The sequence below is a fragment of the Cavia porcellus genome, unplaced genomic scaffold, assembly GCF_034190915.1.
Source record: "Cavia porcellus strain 051 isolate PalLab524CR breed Dunkin Hartley unplaced genomic scaffold, mCavPor4.1 scaffold_1, whole genome shotgun sequence".
In the NCBI taxonomy this organism is placed as follows: Eukaryota; Metazoa; Chordata; class Mammalia; order Rodentia; family Caviidae; genus Cavia; species Cavia porcellus.
In genome coordinates, this window is record NW_026947484.1 from 229,046,275 (window position 1) to 229,065,238 (window position 18,964).

At 34.4% G+C, this 18,964-nt stretch overlaps 1 protein-coding gene across 13 annotated transcripts in view; it reads right to left on the minus strand.

The window, feature by feature from the left end:
* Birc6 (baculoviral IAP repeat containing 6) overlaps positions 1–18,964 on the minus strand; it is a 242,185-nt gene that overhangs the window by 139,531 nt on the left and 83,690 nt on the right. For 8 of the 13 annotated variants that reach the window (XR_010040847.1, XM_063230100.1, XM_063230096.1 and 5 more), the window contains exons 12-22: positions 18,457–18,682; positions 17,004–17,164; positions 15,695–15,826; positions 15,119–15,250; positions 11,867–12,045; positions 9,962–10,095; positions 9,050–9,211; positions 8,820–8,951; positions 7,823–7,920; positions 6,251–6,398; positions 5,323–5,456 (exon numbers count right to left, since the gene is read on the minus strand). Coding sequence is in view for 12 of the 13 variants with exons in the window: in XM_063230100.1 (XP_063086170.1) it covers positions 5,323–5,456; positions 6,251–6,398; positions 7,823–7,920; positions 8,820–8,951; positions 9,050–9,211; positions 9,962–10,095; positions 11,867–12,045; positions 15,119–15,250; positions 15,695–15,826; positions 17,004–17,164; positions 18,457–18,682 (1,638 nt within the window). In the remaining variant the exon portion in view is untranslated. The remainder of the gene's footprint in view (positions 1–5,322; positions 5,457–6,250; positions 6,399–7,822; positions 7,921–8,819; positions 8,952–9,049; positions 9,212–9,961; positions 10,096–11,866; positions 12,046–15,118; positions 15,251–15,694; positions 15,827–17,003; positions 17,165–18,456; positions 18,683–18,964) is intronic. The other 5 variants (XM_063230081.1, XM_063230123.1, XM_063230082.1 and 2 more) reach the window with 2 other exon arrangements.

Below are 18,964 nucleotides of genomic sequence, written 5' to 3' on the forward strand. Positions count from 1 at the left end.
TCAAAATATGTTAAGGGGGACTGGAGATACAGCCTGGCAAGTGGAAAGTCCTGAGTTCGATTCCAAGAGAGAGAGAGGAAGAGGAGACAGAGAGAGAGAGAGAGAGAGAGAGAGAGAGAGAGAGAGAGAGAGAGAGAGAGAGAGAAAGAGAGAGAGAGAGACAGAGAGAGAGAGAGAGAAGGGACAGACACAGAAACAGAAACAGGCATCAACTGTGTAAACATCAAACAATAAAAACAAAGCTAAATAAATATATTCAAACATTAATAAGATTTTTCTTGAGATACTATACTTTATAAGAATACTACAAACTACTATAGATTTTTTAAAAAATGGTCACAGCTAAAGAAAAATTGAATCACAGCAAGGAAACCAGAATAAAGAACACAAAAGAATTCACATTGTCAATGTATTTCACTATGTATTATATTCACTAGTCTTCAAATTTTCCAGAGTTAACAGTATCTGAATAATTCTTTAAAAGGCAAAGTAAACAGAATTTGTAGACGAAGTGATCAAGAAGATAAAAAAATGGAATAGTCATCAGTATCTGAAGGGTTAGTAAAGGCCAGATTAAACTGTAATAGCCTTATTCTCCAGTGTGCAAATGAAGGCTAAGTCAGGGCTGACATATATTCTCAACAATATATTCACTGTGTATTTAACTGAAAGTATGATGCTTTATTTAAGGAAAATCTATAAAGGACTAGTAAATTAAGAAGAGATTTTCTTTTTTTTAAATTTAAGTCTCAGACAGGGTTTCAATGAAAATTTATAAAAGACTAGTACAAAGTCTGAAACAGGGTTTCAAGGAAAATTTATAAAGGACTAGTACATCAAGAAGAGATTTTCTTCTTTTAAATTTAAGTCTGAGACAGGGTTTCAAGGAAAATTTATAAAGGACTAGTACAAAGTCTGAGACAGGGTTTCAAGGAAAATTTATAAAGGACTAGTACATCAAGAAGAGATTTTCTTCTTTTAAATTTAAGTCTGAGACAGAGTTTCACTATGCAGTTCAGGCTGATCTTGAACTCACTATGTAGTTCAAGGCTGGCCTTGAACTTGTGGCCATCTTCCTACCTCGGCTTCCTGAGTGCTGGGGTTACAGGCATGTGCTACCACACCTGACCTAGAAGAGATCAATTTTGAGGCACAAGGTAAGATAATATTTCCCCAATAAAATGATGAGACTCATGAGAAGAGTAAGAGATTGCTATGTATTTATTCACCATGGCACATGTGCCACAGTGGGAGATTTCTTAACATTGAAAGCTCTAAAATGTTCGCACTAGGGGTAAGAGAAAACAGAAATATGAGTGAAAATGTCTACAATAGAAAGCATAGCATACATAAAAACAAACAACATGAATAATAAACTGTACACTTTTATAGGTAAAAAGATGTACCTTAAGAATATACTCATTAGCGAAACAAATAAGACACACGTGTAAACGCTATATTGTTTCATTAATGTAACAAGCTGAAAGAAAAAACATGTATGTAAGTATGTATATAAAAACAGTTAAGACAGTTATACTATTGGTTTCTCTGAGTTCACTGAAGAGAAAAGATTTGTGCTGGTATTGTTCGGATAACTACATGCAGATGTCTTAAGCTCTGGGTGAATGATCTAGGGATGACAATATGTAAGCCCACTGCTGCCTCCAACTGACGAGCTTTGAAAATTTGATGTAGTTTCTTTCTTTCTTTCTTTTTATCCTTGAATAAAATGGATTTGAAAAGGAAAAAAATAGAGCAATATGGCTACAGGAACAATTCCAAATCCTAAAAGCATAATATATAAAATAATTTTAATACAAAGAAACCTTTACTTCCAATGGTTTGACATATACTGGTTATGCCACAGAAATTCTGAAACAAAAAAATTATGAATATTAACTCAATAATAAAAACCCAACAGATGTTACAAAGCATGTATTTTGATTAAAAATTGCTATTTTCTAAATATCTAATAGTGGTACATGCCTATAATCCCACCATTCTGGAAGGCTAGGGCAAAAGGATTACAAAATCAATCTGTGCTCAAAGCAAGCCACGCAAACAAGGTGATAGGCACAGGGGTGTCACGTGACATCAACCTGCAGTGTATAAATAAAAGTGCTGCAGTCATTGGGTAGTTCTTCTCTTCCATCCAGAGACAAGAGGTCCACCTGACCTCAGTTTTCTGCATTCTGACTCTTGTCTTCATTTCTTCATCCTCCACCATCTGCCCCTCAGAAATTTCGACAACTGAGCTGGACACATCATTTACATGTTTAAATAGCTGAAAAATGACACAGCTCCTTAAATACTAGAGCTTCTAAAACTCTGTTAAGATTAACCGGTATGCTGGGCATGCCTGTAATCCCAGCAGTTGGGAGGCTGAAGTAGGAGAAGCACCATGAGTTCAAGGTCAGCCTGGTCTACATGGTGAGTTCAAGGCCAACCAGGTCTACATAGTGAGACTCTATAAGGGAAGGGCAAGAGAAGGAGAAGCAGGAGAAGGGGACGGAAAACAAAGAATATAAACTGGTGTACCTTGTACTTCCAAAGAACTTTTACCCATGTGGAATAGTGACATATATCATGCATAGATCATCCAAGAAACATTACTGTATACAAATCTTTCAAATGTTGATACACGCCATTGTAGGATATTCAAATACTACAAACTTCTCCCCAAGTGAACAGATTATAATCATTCAATTTTAAGAAAACAAATGCCAAATAACAAGTCTGAATGTGCACAGTTTGCCTACCAGTCATTCTAGCAAATAAAAATGGTGTTCCATAAAACATACAATCAATTTAGACTGCAATTCAAGCAATTACAAAAATGTACTTCCCTGAAACAACCATGTGACTTCAGCATATAGAAGTGCTCTGAGTGTATTTTTCATCTGCTCATACAGTACTTGAAAGATGTATAGTAACAGATTCAAATTTTTATGGTTAATAAGTTCTGCTTCATTAAGTTAATTCATAAATGAAATTCACATTTTTATTTCAAATGCATAGAGAAGAACATGTTTTGCACAATCAGTACAAATGTTAACTTTAAAATGCCTAATAACGCTATACTGTTACAAAAATAGTACCCACATTTTAGGTCTCCTTAAAGGATTATAGGAACATTGAGGAAGTCTATGGACAATATTTGGACAAACGCTGCATCAAAGAAAGGAGATAAAACAATAGCAAAAAAAAAATAATAAAGAGTCTAATTTTTGTATGCTACATTAGAAACCCTGAACTTTAGGAAAATGGCGTCTTAAGAAGCATGGAGAGGAGAGAAACTTAGTGACTGGGCTTGCATTCAAAAAAGACTGCACTTACTGCAATGTGGAGAAACTAATGAAGTGAAGAACAAACCAATAAAGGAAGATCAATTCAAAAGCTATTTTTCAGTCTATGTTCCAAGTAAGTATGGCATGAACTATAACCAAGTCACTGTAGATAAGATATTAAGCAGAATTTAAATAAACATGGGTGCAAAATAGGTAAGATGGAGTAATAGACTCAATGTGGGGCATAAGAGTTATTGAGGATAACCTCTGTCTTGTGCAGCTCATGCCACTAGTTGGAAAGAAATGCGGTGAGGATAATAATGATGAGTAAGATGACAAGACATGCTTTCAGAGATGTATCGTGATTTCTATTTCTCCTCTTCTGAGTGTTCTTTAGTGAATATGGCTGCTCTCGTAAACTTGAATGCCAGAAAGCATCGCCTCAATCTTACTGTCTCCTTATACTCTAAGGGATCTTTGCCTGTGCGGTAGTATACTAAAGGCACCTACATTATTAGCTCAAGCCTACCCACCAAAGTCCCAATGAAACTGGCATGCCCTAGCTGATGGGTCTTTTAGATAAACAATGGGTATAAAGTAGTCAGAGTTGGTAAGATAGGTATAAGGTAATGAGAGGCTAAGTCATCAAACAGAACTCTAACCCTAACCCTAACCCTAAGTACCAACACATAAACTCAAGGCAATGTAAACCATTAAAAACAAAGCGACAGATCAATATGGCTAGTATGATCTCTTCTCCTAGAAATGGTAATGAGTATATATAGCAAATAAACTTAATAGGTAAAGATCTAAGTAACAATGAGTGGGTAGAAGGGTTAGGGTTGTGGTATTTCACACTGTATTCCTAGTGGTCGATCTTTCTCTTTTACTATTTTGTAGGTCATAAATTTCAATACATCAAATGAAATTAACTCCCCAAATTTACTTATATTTAATGTAGCAATTAGTTTTAATGCATTTGAAAATACAATTTCTAATATTTTGGTTTACTATCAACACTTGCATTGAGTGCAATTAAATGGGAAGAAAACTTCGCATGGCCATTGCTTCAGCCAACGAAGATAAACACCAAGTTCAAGAACATGAAATGTACACATACATTGTAAAAGCAGATTCAAGTTCAAGAACATGAAAATCACACATACATTATAAAAGCAGATTCTTCAGAAATATGTAAGACATATTTGTAAACAAACCTTACTTTCAGTGAGTGATAGCAAGTACTTAAAAATTTACGTTCTACTTTCTGCATTCTTGCTTATTAAAAGTAAGTATATATTAATTTTAGATTTCTGAATTCACATGTACTGGCATTTTATGGAGAACAAAGGTACGCTGAACAATTTAAAAGGATACAGCATATAAATCAAATTTGTATAATGAACATTAAAATTGTATTTACACATAAGGAAAGCAGAAAATAAATAATGCTTTCAAAGATGACAATAAAATACAGGTTGACTATACCTTATCCTAAATGCTTGGGAACAGAAGTATTTCTAATCTTAGCACTTTTTGGATTTTGGAATATTTATACAAACTTAGGGCTTGAGTAGTCCTGTTTTTTTTTTTTTTTTTTTTTTTTTTTTTTTTTTTTTTTTTTTTTTTTTTTTTTTTTTTTGGTCTTTTTCCTTTTTATCGGTACCAGGGATCAAACTCATGACTGCCTGCTTGCAAGGCAGGCGCTTATGCCGCTGAGCTAAATCCCCAGCCACTGGCTTGAGTAGTCCTAATCTGGAATCAAAAATGCTCTGAAATCCAATGAGCATGTCAAGATTTTGAATTTTTATATTAGGGATATTCAACCTGTTGGGTTTTTTTTTTTTTTTTTTGGAGAGGGAAATAGAAACTAAGAAATTGGGGCAAACACTTTAAAACTTAACAAATGTTAACTTCTGAAGAATTTTAGTGTTCTAAGGACAACATGGTAAACACAATGTATCAAGCAATGTACTAGCTCAAACCCAGGTTATAACATTTAGAAATTCCTTTACTAAATAAAACAAGTCACTACCTGAAAGGACATCTGATAAATCAATTTCATCTGATTGAACACCAATGCTGCTATTGTACACATTTTTACAAGACGAGCCACTCATCTCCAAATCAAAAAGGACTGGATCAAACGGTGAGCTATATAATCCATATCTGAAAAATAAAATAATGTACAAACAATTTTACTATCAATTTTACTTTAATTAAGAAAGTAGTCTTAAAAGTAGTCTGACTTAAGACAGCAGAGGGAGATAGTTGCCATGTTTAACTAACTGATCAAATTCAGTTTCACTATAATTCTGTTTTATGAATCTATACTTCCAAAGACAGTATACAGACACTCAAGTAAGTATAACTCCAATATGCTGGCAGTTAATGCAAACAGACTGTCATCTGCAGTTTGACCCCTTCAATCACTACAATGACAGAACAAATGTTCTCAGGAAAATTTCAGCAGCCTCAAGATTTCCAAAGTGGTTAGAAAAATCAGTTCTATAATTAAATCAGTATTTCAAAAGCTGATGATTCGGCACAAATTCAAATTTAAACACTTGATACTTCATTATGTTGAGATTTTAGAAACATAAGCAGCAAAGAATATTAGGTAAAAATAAAAAGCCATTTGTATAATTACATCTATAAAGTTGTAAAAATAGAGAAATCAATCAATTAGGTACTTCTTTCATTTGCAAGTCATTGCATTTTTAAGTAGTAAGTATATATAGGCCCCAATCAATCAATAGCATTTTCTTTCAAAGTTAGAGTAGTTTCAGATGAATTAGACAGAAGGAAAATCTTTAGCTAATATCATTTTGCAAAAAATTGAACATACCTTTTCAAGGAAAATAGTATCTTAAGCATGTATATTAAGTGACACTTCTGTGCAAAGGTGGTTTTATATCCACAAAGGTCCACTACTAATAATTACCTATGTTAAAATACTGTACCTTGTTTGAAGTAAAGCCTCCATTGGTGTCAACCTGTCCTGCAGCTGTCTGGACACTGCAGTAAGCAAAGATGCACAAGCTGTACTACACCCTGCCAAATCTTCATCTTTAACATAATTCAGTAGGACAAAATACCAGTAAACAGAACCTGAAAAAAAGTAACAACAAAATGTTTCCTTTTCCTTTTTTGCTAATAGAGAAAACTCCAGGTTTCATATTTACCAATAAACTTCCTTTTGCTACCAAGATACTTCCTTTTTCTAGAAATAAAATCTTTCAAGCAGAAATTACAAGGAAAAATCAATTACCACAATGGACCACAACCTGAGGCATAGTCCTACACAAAGAATTTTGAATATACTTGAGAAGTGCTATCAAGTGAATCTAGGTAGTTATGATTGTTATAATGTAGGGTGACTGTGAATGCCCCTTTAATGCATACTTTAGCAAGTGAATTAAGAAAAAGTTAGATACAAGGGGAATATGGCTTAAAAGTTGTTCATTTGTATATTTTATTTTATAAATATTAAGATGTCTAACTACTATGGACATGTCAGATCTTAAGCATTCTATCTCTAAAACTATACTCAAGAAACATTTAAACCTCAGATACTATTATAGTGAACAAATGAGTCTACTCTATACTATGTTACAGAGTTAAAGAGTTAAGAGTTTTAAGTAACATGATCAAGTAAATTCAAAGTCTCTTTATCTAAATTATAATAATGGTAAAATAATCATTTACCAACTAACTTTGAGAAGCATTATTTTCTGGTTTACCATGAAGATCAAATCCTAGTGAAATACAAATCTCATTTCAACTCGCTGAATGAGATAGCTATAAAATTTTGAGAAATATCCACAAAAAGAAAATAAAAATTAGGTTAATGGGCCAAATTAGTACCTTTGTGCTAACAGTGTAAAACAACAAGAGGACATTTAAAAAATCATTAATTCATGTATGTGCTATCTTAAGAAGTTGTCTCTTGTTTATTTTTTAATGTTTTTGAGTCTTGGTCTTACTACATAATGAAGGCTGTTCTTGAACTCATGGCAATCCTCGAGCCTCAACCTCCCAAGTGAAGGCTTGAATTACAGATATATGGTACTATACCAGTGGGGTTGCTTTATTTTAAATAAGCCTTTCTATAGAATTTTTAAACTCTATAAATCAATGGTCCCTTCTATGGTGCTTAGTTTGTCAGTCCTTTCCCGATCACTCAAAATATATGCACGTGAATGGAACCTGAACCATTTTACTTATTGTGTTGTCTCCCTGGCACTTTCTGGTATTTTAGTCTAAGACACCTGGTGTACACTCAGTAAACAACCAAATTATTAAAAGATTTTAATGAAGTACAGAAAAATACATAAATTGAGATGACTTAATACTTAATGTCAATCAAAACTCCTAGAAATATTATTAAAAAGAAAATACATGACCATCCAATCACAAGTTATCAACCTATTTTAAAAAATACAGATAGGAAATAGAAACAAGAGTTAACAAAGAAAAAACAGTTAACAGGATACATCCAATGGCTATATTTGCAATTAAATAATTTTACATACCACCAGTTGCTGCTGCAGGTAAAAATGACATATTATCAAGTAAAGCCTTCAACAAAACAGATCCAAATCCAGGCTGACATGGGTCACATTTGCCATTACTGAAAAATTTTAAAAAGAAAAACTGTAAAGATATTATTCAGGGTTTAAATTCAACCCTAAGCATGGCACAGTACTTAAAATTCTTCGAAATGTATTGATAACTTTTTGTCTTTTTTTTTAAATTTTCTTTTCTTCTTTTTGTTTTTGTGCTGAGAACCAAACTCATGACCTCAGACTTGCCAGGCATGTGCTATACTGCTGAGCTATCCCTGGCCTCAAAAGGTATTCACACTGCTAAGAAAATTCTGTTTTAAAGCCCTGTAAACATACTGCAAGGTAGAAGGAACTACTTATACTAAATCTTTGTAACTATTTTCCTGTGTATTAAACAAGTACCTTTACTACAAAGGACCTATAGGCAAGTGTAATCTGCATTTACCATTAGCTCTTACTTCCTAGAGAGTAAGTTTTCAGGATTTTCAGAAAATGATATGCATGACTTTAGACAATTGTCCATTAAGACATGTAAGACAGGGACTAGCTTCTGGTGAAAAAAAGGCAAGAAGTGAGTTTTGAATGACAGTGAAAGAAGGCTTTCCTCTTACCAAATTCTCCAAACTATTATTAACAAGCAGAAAAGCCCAGCATACATCTTATATTAAGACTTATTTAACATGGAGTTTGGTCCTAAGAACCCAAAATTCTATTTCAGGATTTCACCAACCACATTTAGCTTTTAAAAGTTCTACATTGTTGGGGCTGGGGATTTAGCTCAGCAGCATAAGCACTTGCCTTGCAAGCAGGCAGTCGTGAGTTTGATCCCAGGTACCGATTAAAAAAAAAAGTTCTACATTGTATACTTCAGACAACAAAAACCAAATTACAACGCAAATATGGTATCAAACATCCAAGCTAAAGGTGCATAGAAAGTAGGCTTTCAAATTAGAAACACACAAACCTAATGCACAAGGCTAGGAATCGGGCACATTTATGGGCTATACTTCGTCCTGCCTCAAAAAAACAAACACGGACGATGTCTGAAAGACGTTTTCGTGTTTTTGAAAGTAGGCTCTCATTTCCTTCCTTTGAGCTGAAAAACAATGTAAGTCATTTAGATTCATCTTAAACTCCAAATCATAACACTCCAAAGAGCAATCAGCAGTGGTAAGCAGAATCTTAATTATTAACCTTCCAGGTCCATTTGAATGTACCCCAGCCAACCAACAGAGAGTATCCAATACAAGGCTCTGAGCATGTTCAGTGATTTGGCCATCATCTGCTTTTCTACAAAGAGTGTTAAGGAGCTTCTCATGAAACTCTGAAAATTGTAGCATGGCACATCGCTGCACTCTACAAAAAGAAAACATATAAGACCCATCAAAATACAACTCTTAAGACTAAAGCTATGACAAACTGGTTGATCATGTTTCATTCTAAACACAACTTCATTAATATTTCCAAAACTATCTTTTAGGGCCAGAGATGTAGCTTAGTGGTAAAGTAGTTACCTAGCATGAACAAGGTGCTAGGTTTGATGCTTAGCATCACTCAAAAGAAAACATACTTTTCAGAGTAGCATATGTGTAATAATTTACATAAAGTTTTAAATGAAAGAAAACATACTTTTCAGAGCGGCATATGTGTAATAATTTACATAAAGTTTTAAATAGTATGAAATTTACAAAAAAATAGTGTGTACACTTAGGGATAATAATGAATTAGAAAGTCACCTCATACTCTCACTAAGAAGATGGGAAGCAAATATAACATTTTCAGGCAAAAATTTCGTTTTCCACTTTTGTGTTTGTTGGCATGTTTTGCACTGTTATTACTATAAGAATAACAGAGGCTGGGCATGGTGGTACATGCCTATAACCCAAGCAACCTGGGAGGCTAACGCAGGGCAATTGCAAACTCAAGCAAGAGTAGCCTGGGCAACTTAGCAAAAATCTTGCCTCAAAACAAAACAAAAAAATTTTTTACAGGAGTGGGAATGTGGCTCAAGCGGGAACACTAGCTACCATGGCTGAGGTACCAGGTCCAGTCCATATCACAGTAAAACAAAAAACAAAACAGAGTAATACAATCAAATGAAATTACCTTTCTTTAGCAATTGAGGTTTTCTTAAATCTTCGAATGGTGACTGAGACCTCCTGAAGTAAGTCACAGCCCCGGAGATTTTCAGATTTACGAGTACCACCTGCATTTTCATTTTTAACATTAGATGATTTTTCCTAAACATACAAAAATAGAATATTAAAAGAAAAAATGAAACTATAAAGTTAAGAATAAAGGAAAAAATAACTGCATTAAGAAACTATCAAAACATAAATTTCAAATTAAAATGATAGCTTTCAGCTGGGCATGGTGGCTCAAGCCTGCAATTTCAACATTCAGGAAGCTGAAGCAGGAAGTTGCTAAGAATTCCAGGCCAACGTGGAATACACAGCTGGACAGGAGATCGGAAAGAGGGAAGGGAGGGGAAAGGCAAAGGAAAGGAAGGCTGGCAGACACAAAGGAAAGCGGGAAGTCAAAAAGGAAGACAGACAAAGATAACTTTCATAATCAGTAGCTAATTTTCCACAGACTATAACAGAAAATTAAAACAAATATAGTCACTACTTTAATGACCAATGGAGATCTTTCTCCCTGTGAGTCAGCAGAAGCCATGCTGGGCATGGGAGGTTCCCACCAAGAAGCCAGTGTGCCCTTCTGGTAAGCCACACAAAACATGCAGGGTCCAAGAAGTGAAAAGCCAGACTGTCCTCCCTGTGAGCTGACCAGTGCCCCCATCCCACCCCTGGAAGTAACCAGCTGGTTCGAAGTACAGATTGAGTTGATAGCAATTGAGGAACAAAAACAATTAAATGGTTTGTATTGTTGGATCCACTTTTCAGGCCTAAAGCCAGTAGTCTGAGCACTGGAAAATAACAATATAGAATATAGCAAATTTTGGGGATTTTCTTCTGTCTTGTGTTTGAAATCCAGTATCTGGCTATTTTGTTATGTTCTGATTTATTGTTTTATCTTATTCAATATTTTGACTTTGTTCTGTCTTATTTGATTTTACTGTCTGATGGAATGGAAAACGATTGTGAAGATGAGATATACTAAGCTAGCTATTGTCCTACTTTCCTGTCTTGAAGTTCTGCACCAGTTTTATATCCTTGTTTTGGTTGACTTTACTCTGTTTTGTTTTTGTTATGTTTTATTCTCTTTAAAATTAAAAAAAATTCGTAACACGTCAATAATCAAAAATTAGAAAAAACAAAGTCCTGAGTCCAATTTCCAGTTAGAGCACTTTATAAGCATTTGGAGAGCTATAAACTTTTCAATCTCTAAGGGTCACTTACTTTCAATATTAAAAAATGGACATAACAGTATCTGCTCTGCTTAACTTATTTTGAGGGTTAAATCAGGTAAGTACATAGGAGTCCTTGACAAACTGAAAGACCTATACAGGTGCTACTGATACTGCTGGTGTTGTTACTAATGAATAATGAGGGTAAAGAAAAACCTTATAGAGTGCAGGGAAATCCAAGATCAGACAACTATGAAGAGCCTGCATTGGACATAGAGCTAGTTACTGAAAATCTACCATGAAGGTTAAAACATATCTCTTCCTGCATCCTGCCAAATGGTTAACAAAAATTAAATGGTTAACAACACAAATTAAAATTTAAAATATGGTGAATTTCCAGTATGGGAGACAAAGGAAAAAATTCTCAACTAAGAATATAAGGACCATCTAAAAGTAATTACAAAGGAAAATAATCTGTTAATAATTACTACTAAGAATACCTTAGAAAAGCTAGGTAATTACCTGCAGCTAATTTAAAATATTTTCTTCATAATGACGTATTTTTACATTACAGCAAAGAAAAAGTATAAACCAAGTGTGAAATAAAACATCACTAGAGGGTCATACTACTTCCAATGAGGTGACAAGTTTCCTCCACAATATTTACAAAACCACTATCACAGGTTCAAAAGATGATGTCATACCTTGCCTGCTGCCACTTTTGCCAAGAGTGAAGCAAGCGAGTAACCCTTGTTACTCTGATGTTTTAGAGATGGAAGTCTTACGACAGGACGTATACCACCATTACAAATCTCATCTGCTCCTCTTTCATTCACTGCTTTGACATGGATTAAAAATGAACGATATTTTCCTCCTGCCATTCCTAGAGCAGTGGTACAGAACAGAATAAATAACTGAAAAAGTGAACTATTTTTGACATTCATGAAACAAGCGAAATAAAAATGTCACAAAAAACAAACTATACCAGGGCAGAATTTCCAAATTACACTGTTTGAGTACACATAACAATTTTTATATGATAGTAGCAAAAAACAAACAAAAATCAGCAAAGTTACATCAGCCATATAAAATACAAATTTTTGATCACTGTAAGTATTTGACATATTTTCTTCTAATGACATCATTCAGTTTAATGGTATAAGTTTTGTGAACTACAGAAACACACACACAAAACTGTCCTTCAAATATCACTAATGGATAATTGTGGTATCCATCATTATGTGTATCCATCCAGTCCTCTTATGCACATATACATCTAAACATACACACACATGTGCCCAAATATACTGCATATAGTATACCAGCAGTTTAAAAATCTAAAGTCTTTAGATTAAGAGGCTCTAGTGGACTTGAATAATGGCTCTGCCATTTATTAGGCATAAAGATGTGCACTGCTACACCCAGATGATACACTTTTCATACTGCTGTACTATTCTACCTCCTAGTAACTTCTTAATCTTCTATTTCAAAATTTCTTTGCTCAATCCCACCCTTTTATTTCTCTTTACAATTTAAGTTCCAAAACCCTTAAGAGCTATTTGATAAAATAAAATTAATAATGATAATAACTCTAGTAAATTCTAAGAAAGTCGCGCTTTTACATATGGAGGCTTTCTAGATACAGGGCACTCTATTTTGTCAAAATTCAGTACTTTTTTTTTTTAGCTTTTGATATTTTGAGACATGGTCTCACTATGAAGCTCAGGATGGCCTTGAATGTACTTCAATCATAATACCTCAGCCTCCCAAGTGCTGGGGTTGCGGCATGTACCATCAGGACTTGCTAAACTAGTAATTTTATTTGATATAAAAATTTAAGTTTCATAGTCTCACTGAACAAAACTGTATATGCTCAACAATGAAAATACATATTACTAGTTTCTGCTGAAGACTTTATGCCAGTATGAAACCCAACATATCATAATGACTTAAAAACTTAACAAAGAGGGGCTGGGGATTTAGCTCAGCGGCATAAGTGCCTGCCTTGCAAGCAGGCAGTCGTGAGTTCGATCCCTGGTACCGATAAAAACGAAAAAGACAAAAACAAAAACTTAACAAAGAAATGAGATTCTGTTAAGATAGCACAATAAAACTTGCATATGCAACAGTCTGCATATTCATGGGCACATGTATCCATGATTCCCTGGAATCATGCTTAGTTCTAAACACATTACTATGTTTCTCGACACACAAACTATGATAAAGTCTAATGCCTTTTCCATTTTAGTATTTATTTATTTATTTACTTGAGTCTTTTTGAGACATGAGTCTCACTATGCAGTTCAGGCTGGCTGGCCTTGGACTCACTTTGTGGCCCAGACTGATCTCAAACTTGCAATGATTATTCTGCTTAAGCCTCCCGAAGTACTGAGATTACAGGCACACACCATCACGCACGCCTGGCCATTTAAGCATTTATTCAGTCACTATGACAATAATGTTTGCATTCAGAGGTGCAACAACAAAACTACCACAGATTTCTTGCTCCTTCACAATTTCACAGAAGATTCATTCTTATCACAGATTTTAGCTACCAAGTCATCTGAGTTTTCTTTCTTTACAAGAACGTTTACTTTAAAGAAAACAATACAATTTTTCTGACACATCCAAATCGTCATAACCAATAATCTTCGGTTTTGAGGCCATTATTAAGTAAGATAATGCTTACTCCAAATGAGCTCAGCAATACTGCAAGAATTGCTCTGATAATCAAGATTCTTCTAATAATTAAGTGACTAATGAGTAATGAATGTATAGTGTAGCTTTGTTGGACAGAGACCAGCATGGAGCACACGAAGACAAGTTTCATTATGCTACTCAAAACAATGTGCAATTAAAAGTTACAGAACTGTTCATTTCTGAACTTTCATTTCTGAAATTTTGAATGATGGTTGACAATCAGCGCTATAGCATGGAAAGTCAAACAGGTATGGGTACTAGAGTATATCATGTCTGCAAATGAATATACACGTCTGAATGTGAACAAATTTTGTGAACAGAATATACATGAAATAGTTGCTATTTAGCAATTAAGCTATTTTCTTGGTTTGGAGAAGAAACACTCCCCCAACACATATACATGTCCTCTTCAAATTTTTTCAACAACTGAACTACACACTTTAGGGGTTGGCTTTAAATCACTCCATAACACATAAAGGCTAAGTAAATTCCACTGCTATAGTTTTCTTATTTTCTATTCATCAGCCAATTATTTTTAAAATATGCATTCATTATCATTAATATTAACATAGGACATACAAATTATAACTACACCATCAAAACTATAAAAATCGCATTTAAGAAAAGATATTACGGGGCTGGGATTTAGCTCAGCGGCATAAGTGCCTGTCTTGCAAGCAGGCAGTCGTGAGTTCGATCCCCAGTACCGATAAAAAGGAAAAAGACCAAAAAAAAAAAAAAAAAACCAAAAAGAAAAGACATTACAAAAATATAAAGGCCAGGGATATAGCTCAGTGGCAAAAGTACCTGCCTGGCAAGTGAAAGGTCCTCAGTTCAATTCTTAGTACAAAACCATAAACCCTTGGAAAACATGGTACTCTAAAGTGATAGGACAGGAAAAAATGATAAAATATCCTACTTGATTATTTGTAAAAGGGCTGCTCAGTCACTCTGTAGACATTCCTTTATGTATCATCCAAAAGCAGATACACTGGCTGGCCCAAGGTTGTGAGTTCCATTCCCCGTGGTGGGGGAGAGGGAGGAGCAGATACAAAAGTAGGATCAAAACATTAAAAGTAGGACCAGAAATTCCACATAAGTACAGTTACTTTTAAGAAAAAATAACCCCACGGTAGCTAGTAGAATTTCTAAAGTTCCAAACAAAAAGGTATCTGACATTTTCCACATCATTTAAACAAAAACATTTTATAATTATGACATTATTTATTTTGCTTTCATCAACTGTATTACTTTACCTTTAACAAGTTTGGGGCTTGTTAATGTTAACATCCCGGCATGCCCTGATAGATCAAGGCCACTAGCAAGCCATACTGGCCCACACAGAATGTCTTCTTTATGGTCCTCTAAAAATGGACACAATCTCAGACCTAAAAGAAAAAAATTTTTCTTTTAAATTATTTAAAATGTATTATTAACAAACATATAGCCATCCCATTCACAAATAATACCACCACACAAAACATTGTATTTTGAATGGAATCTACTGTCATGATAGTTATAATCAAGTATCTGACGTGTATTTTCCATTTTCATATTACTTTTATATTTCACCTTGAGTTTCAAAAGAAATGTATTGAACCATGACTTGATTTTAAATCCCAACATAGTAACAAAGTAAGAATGCATGTAATAGCATAGCTGTATTCACAAAAATGAGCTGAAAGTTAAAGCATATTGCCAAAGCAGAATTACAGGTTATTTTTTTAATTAATTTCTTTAAACCAAGTTTTTTGCAAGCGATACAGAAATCTTTGCTGAACAACCACTACTCCTTTTACTGTCATGAACAACAGCTCTGTAATTTAACTCACACTGTGATTCCTCTACATCCATGTGCTGCATTTCTTCATTCAAATCAACCAGGGACGGTTTCCCATTTTGTTCCACTTCAATGTTAAGAGCTGGAGACAAAGGAAAGGTGATCTGCCTATCTACTGCTGTTTCTAGAGGATAAAAATATTAGTAAACTTAATTTTGCTTAATATCAAAGACTTCTGTGCCTAAATCTCTATAATTTGATGCTAAATTGGGAACTGCAAATTTTTGTTTTTATCACAGATGTTATACAGTGCTTGAAATGACAGGAAGAAAACTGAATTCCACTAATTACTTTATATACTCTTTTCTCTCATTGGAATAACATACTGACCCATAGAAATTAAAAGTTCTTCGCCTCGGCTTCACAGTACAAATACTTACAGTATTTAAAATGCCAATGCCTACATCCTAGACCCAATTAAATAAAAACCTATCGTGATTCAAAACAATACAAAATCACACACACATACACAAGCTAATAAATAAACACATATTCATAATTTTTTTTTCACGTACATAATTTAGCCCCTAGTGCTAACTTGCATTTTATCTTAAAGTTATCCCAGGCATTTTAAATTAATCTATTAAAGAAAAAGCACTGAAAAGTAACGTGGTAACTGTGTACAATCTATTTAAATAACTTAGTAAGAGTAATAAAAGCAAGAATATTTGTGGCATTACATGAAAGGTTGGCTTCACTAATAAGCTTATCTGCGTAATAACCTCCATAATGTAGTTCTTTTCACAATCAATTCTTTCCTTAGGAAAAGAAAAGCATTAAGCTAGTAATGTCCAAGTGAAATAATCTACAAAGAAACAAATCCAACGAACCAAAACGGATTACATCACCCAATTTTATGCAACTGAAAAACTTCTAAAATGAGCGATTGTTTTGTTTTGGTTTGGTTTAGTTTTGGTACTGGGAATCGAACTCACCACCTTATGCTTGTCCAGCAGGCACCTATACCGCTGAACCAAATCCCCGGTCCCTTGTTATATTTTTGAAATAAAAAAGTACAACCATGTACTGTGGTGCATGCCTGCAAGTCCAGCACCCAGGAGGCTGAGGCAGGAGGCTTCCTGCAAATTCAAGGCCAGCCTCACCTAGATAGTGAGTTCAAGGCTAAACTACATAGGGAGACACTGTCTCAAAATAAAATCAAACAAACAACTAAATAGTAGCAAAAACAGTATGCAAATAGTATGAAAGAACAAAATCTAAGTAGTCAAATTAAAAATTAATTTTATAAAGAATTAATCACAAGATAAAATCTTAGAAGACCAATTTTTATCTGTTCTTACCATTGACTTTCCCTAAGCCTGGAGCCTTATTTTTCAGCAGTGTCACTTGTATCTGTGGAATATTGGTAATGTTTGAGTTTAAAACAAATTTGAAGTCCACATGTCCAACCATACATGCTTTGGGTAGAACCAATTCAAATACATGTTCATCCCAGCTGTTGCTGTCAAATAAAGAGAAAGGCTAAATAAAGCAGAAGTTTTTCTTTACTCTGAACATTATTATCATTAGTATCATCTTTCTTAATTTATTGTTTGAACATTCCAACAGAACAATGTTTTCCAATAGGATAAAAAAACGAGGATGACCTCCCAAAAGGATTTTGCCTTAGGCACCTAATTCTACTTGGAAAGTTGTTTCTCCAAGTGTGCAATATCATAAATTAGGATTACCACCAAATGCCCAGCCTCATCCTAGATCTGTGTGTGGAGTCCTAGAGTCTTTTATTTTAAAACAATAACTCTACAACTTTGTATCATTCATATATATATATCCATTCTCTGATTTTAAATTTTTATGTCACAATAGATGTTCAATAACTCAAAAAATTATACTTTTATCTCCTGATTAATGCACAATCTAGCCACTATATCTCCCCAACCCCATGGTCCAGGCTATCAGAAGCAGTTAACCCGGATTACCACAACAGAAATCATACTAGAATCCTTGCATCTCTCATTGCCCCACTACCACTATAATCACAGCTACCTAGAAATCTATCCTCAACCCTAACAGTCACACTACTCCTTCCAAACCATAAATCATATCACATCTCTCCTGTACTCATAATCCCCTAATACCTTCCTATCAAATGCAGCACAAGAGTCTGGCTGAACTGCCCACTATTCTTCATCACGTTCACTGTACTGCAACGTAGTTTTCTCACATTTCCTAGAGCTCATAAAAGATATTCCTTAACATGTTTGTATCTGCTATTCCTCTGAACTGGTATCTCCATGGAGGGCTTTCTCAGGCTCCATGTATAAATTATGTATGTCCTCTCTCGCTCTGTCTCTGTCTGTCAGTCTGTCTCTCTCTCTCTCTTACATACACATATAAATACCCAAAAATTACATCAACACACTTTTAACATTCTTTAAAGCTTTTAAAGGACAATATACCACAGGATGTATGTGTTCACTGTTTGTCTATGGCTGGTAGAATATAAACTTCACAAGAATGATGTTACTAATGTCTATAGTGCCTAGTTTAAAAAACAAATATATAATATTTAAGTGTATTTGTGGACTCGTGACCAAATGGTAGGTTTCTCTCATTATTTTATGACACAACTGATAATAAAAATAGAGCAATTTCCAAAATCATGATGACAAGTGAAAGAAACAAAGTTATTAATACGCAAAAGCTAAGACAAACAGTAGTTTACTGAGGAAGTCTGTGTTGTCACTAACAAACATAGAATATGAACGTCAATATCTCAGAATAACACTTTACCCATCAGTCTGTAGTTTCCAAGTTCTAGTGTGCTGAGCAGCATCTCCATGGTGTTGCTGATGCAAATGCTGAGGATGCCTCCTTTGCTGCTGTTCTTGCTGAACCTCTACCCAGCATGGCGGAACAGTGGCTGAAAACCGAGGTGTCAATGTCTCAAAGCGGGTTAGCTCTACTAGAGATGTCAAGATTTCAAGGGTGAATGGCTGCTCCACCAATAGATCAACTCCTTAATATTAGTGAATGTAGTAATTAAAAGAGAAAAGAGGAAAAAAGAAAAAAAGATATAATTTTATTTCATCTTTTTTTACTACTGAACTACAACACTGTCAAATATCCTGCAAGTTAATAAAGCAGGCACAGGTATCTAGAATCAACTAATGATGGAATAGTAACACAGAGGGAAAAGCCCATCTTCAATCATTTAAATTACAAGAATAGTCACTTTGGGAGAAACACAAATTTAACCTGTTACAGGGTTCGCTGGATTTAACTCTTTTTTTTTTTTTTT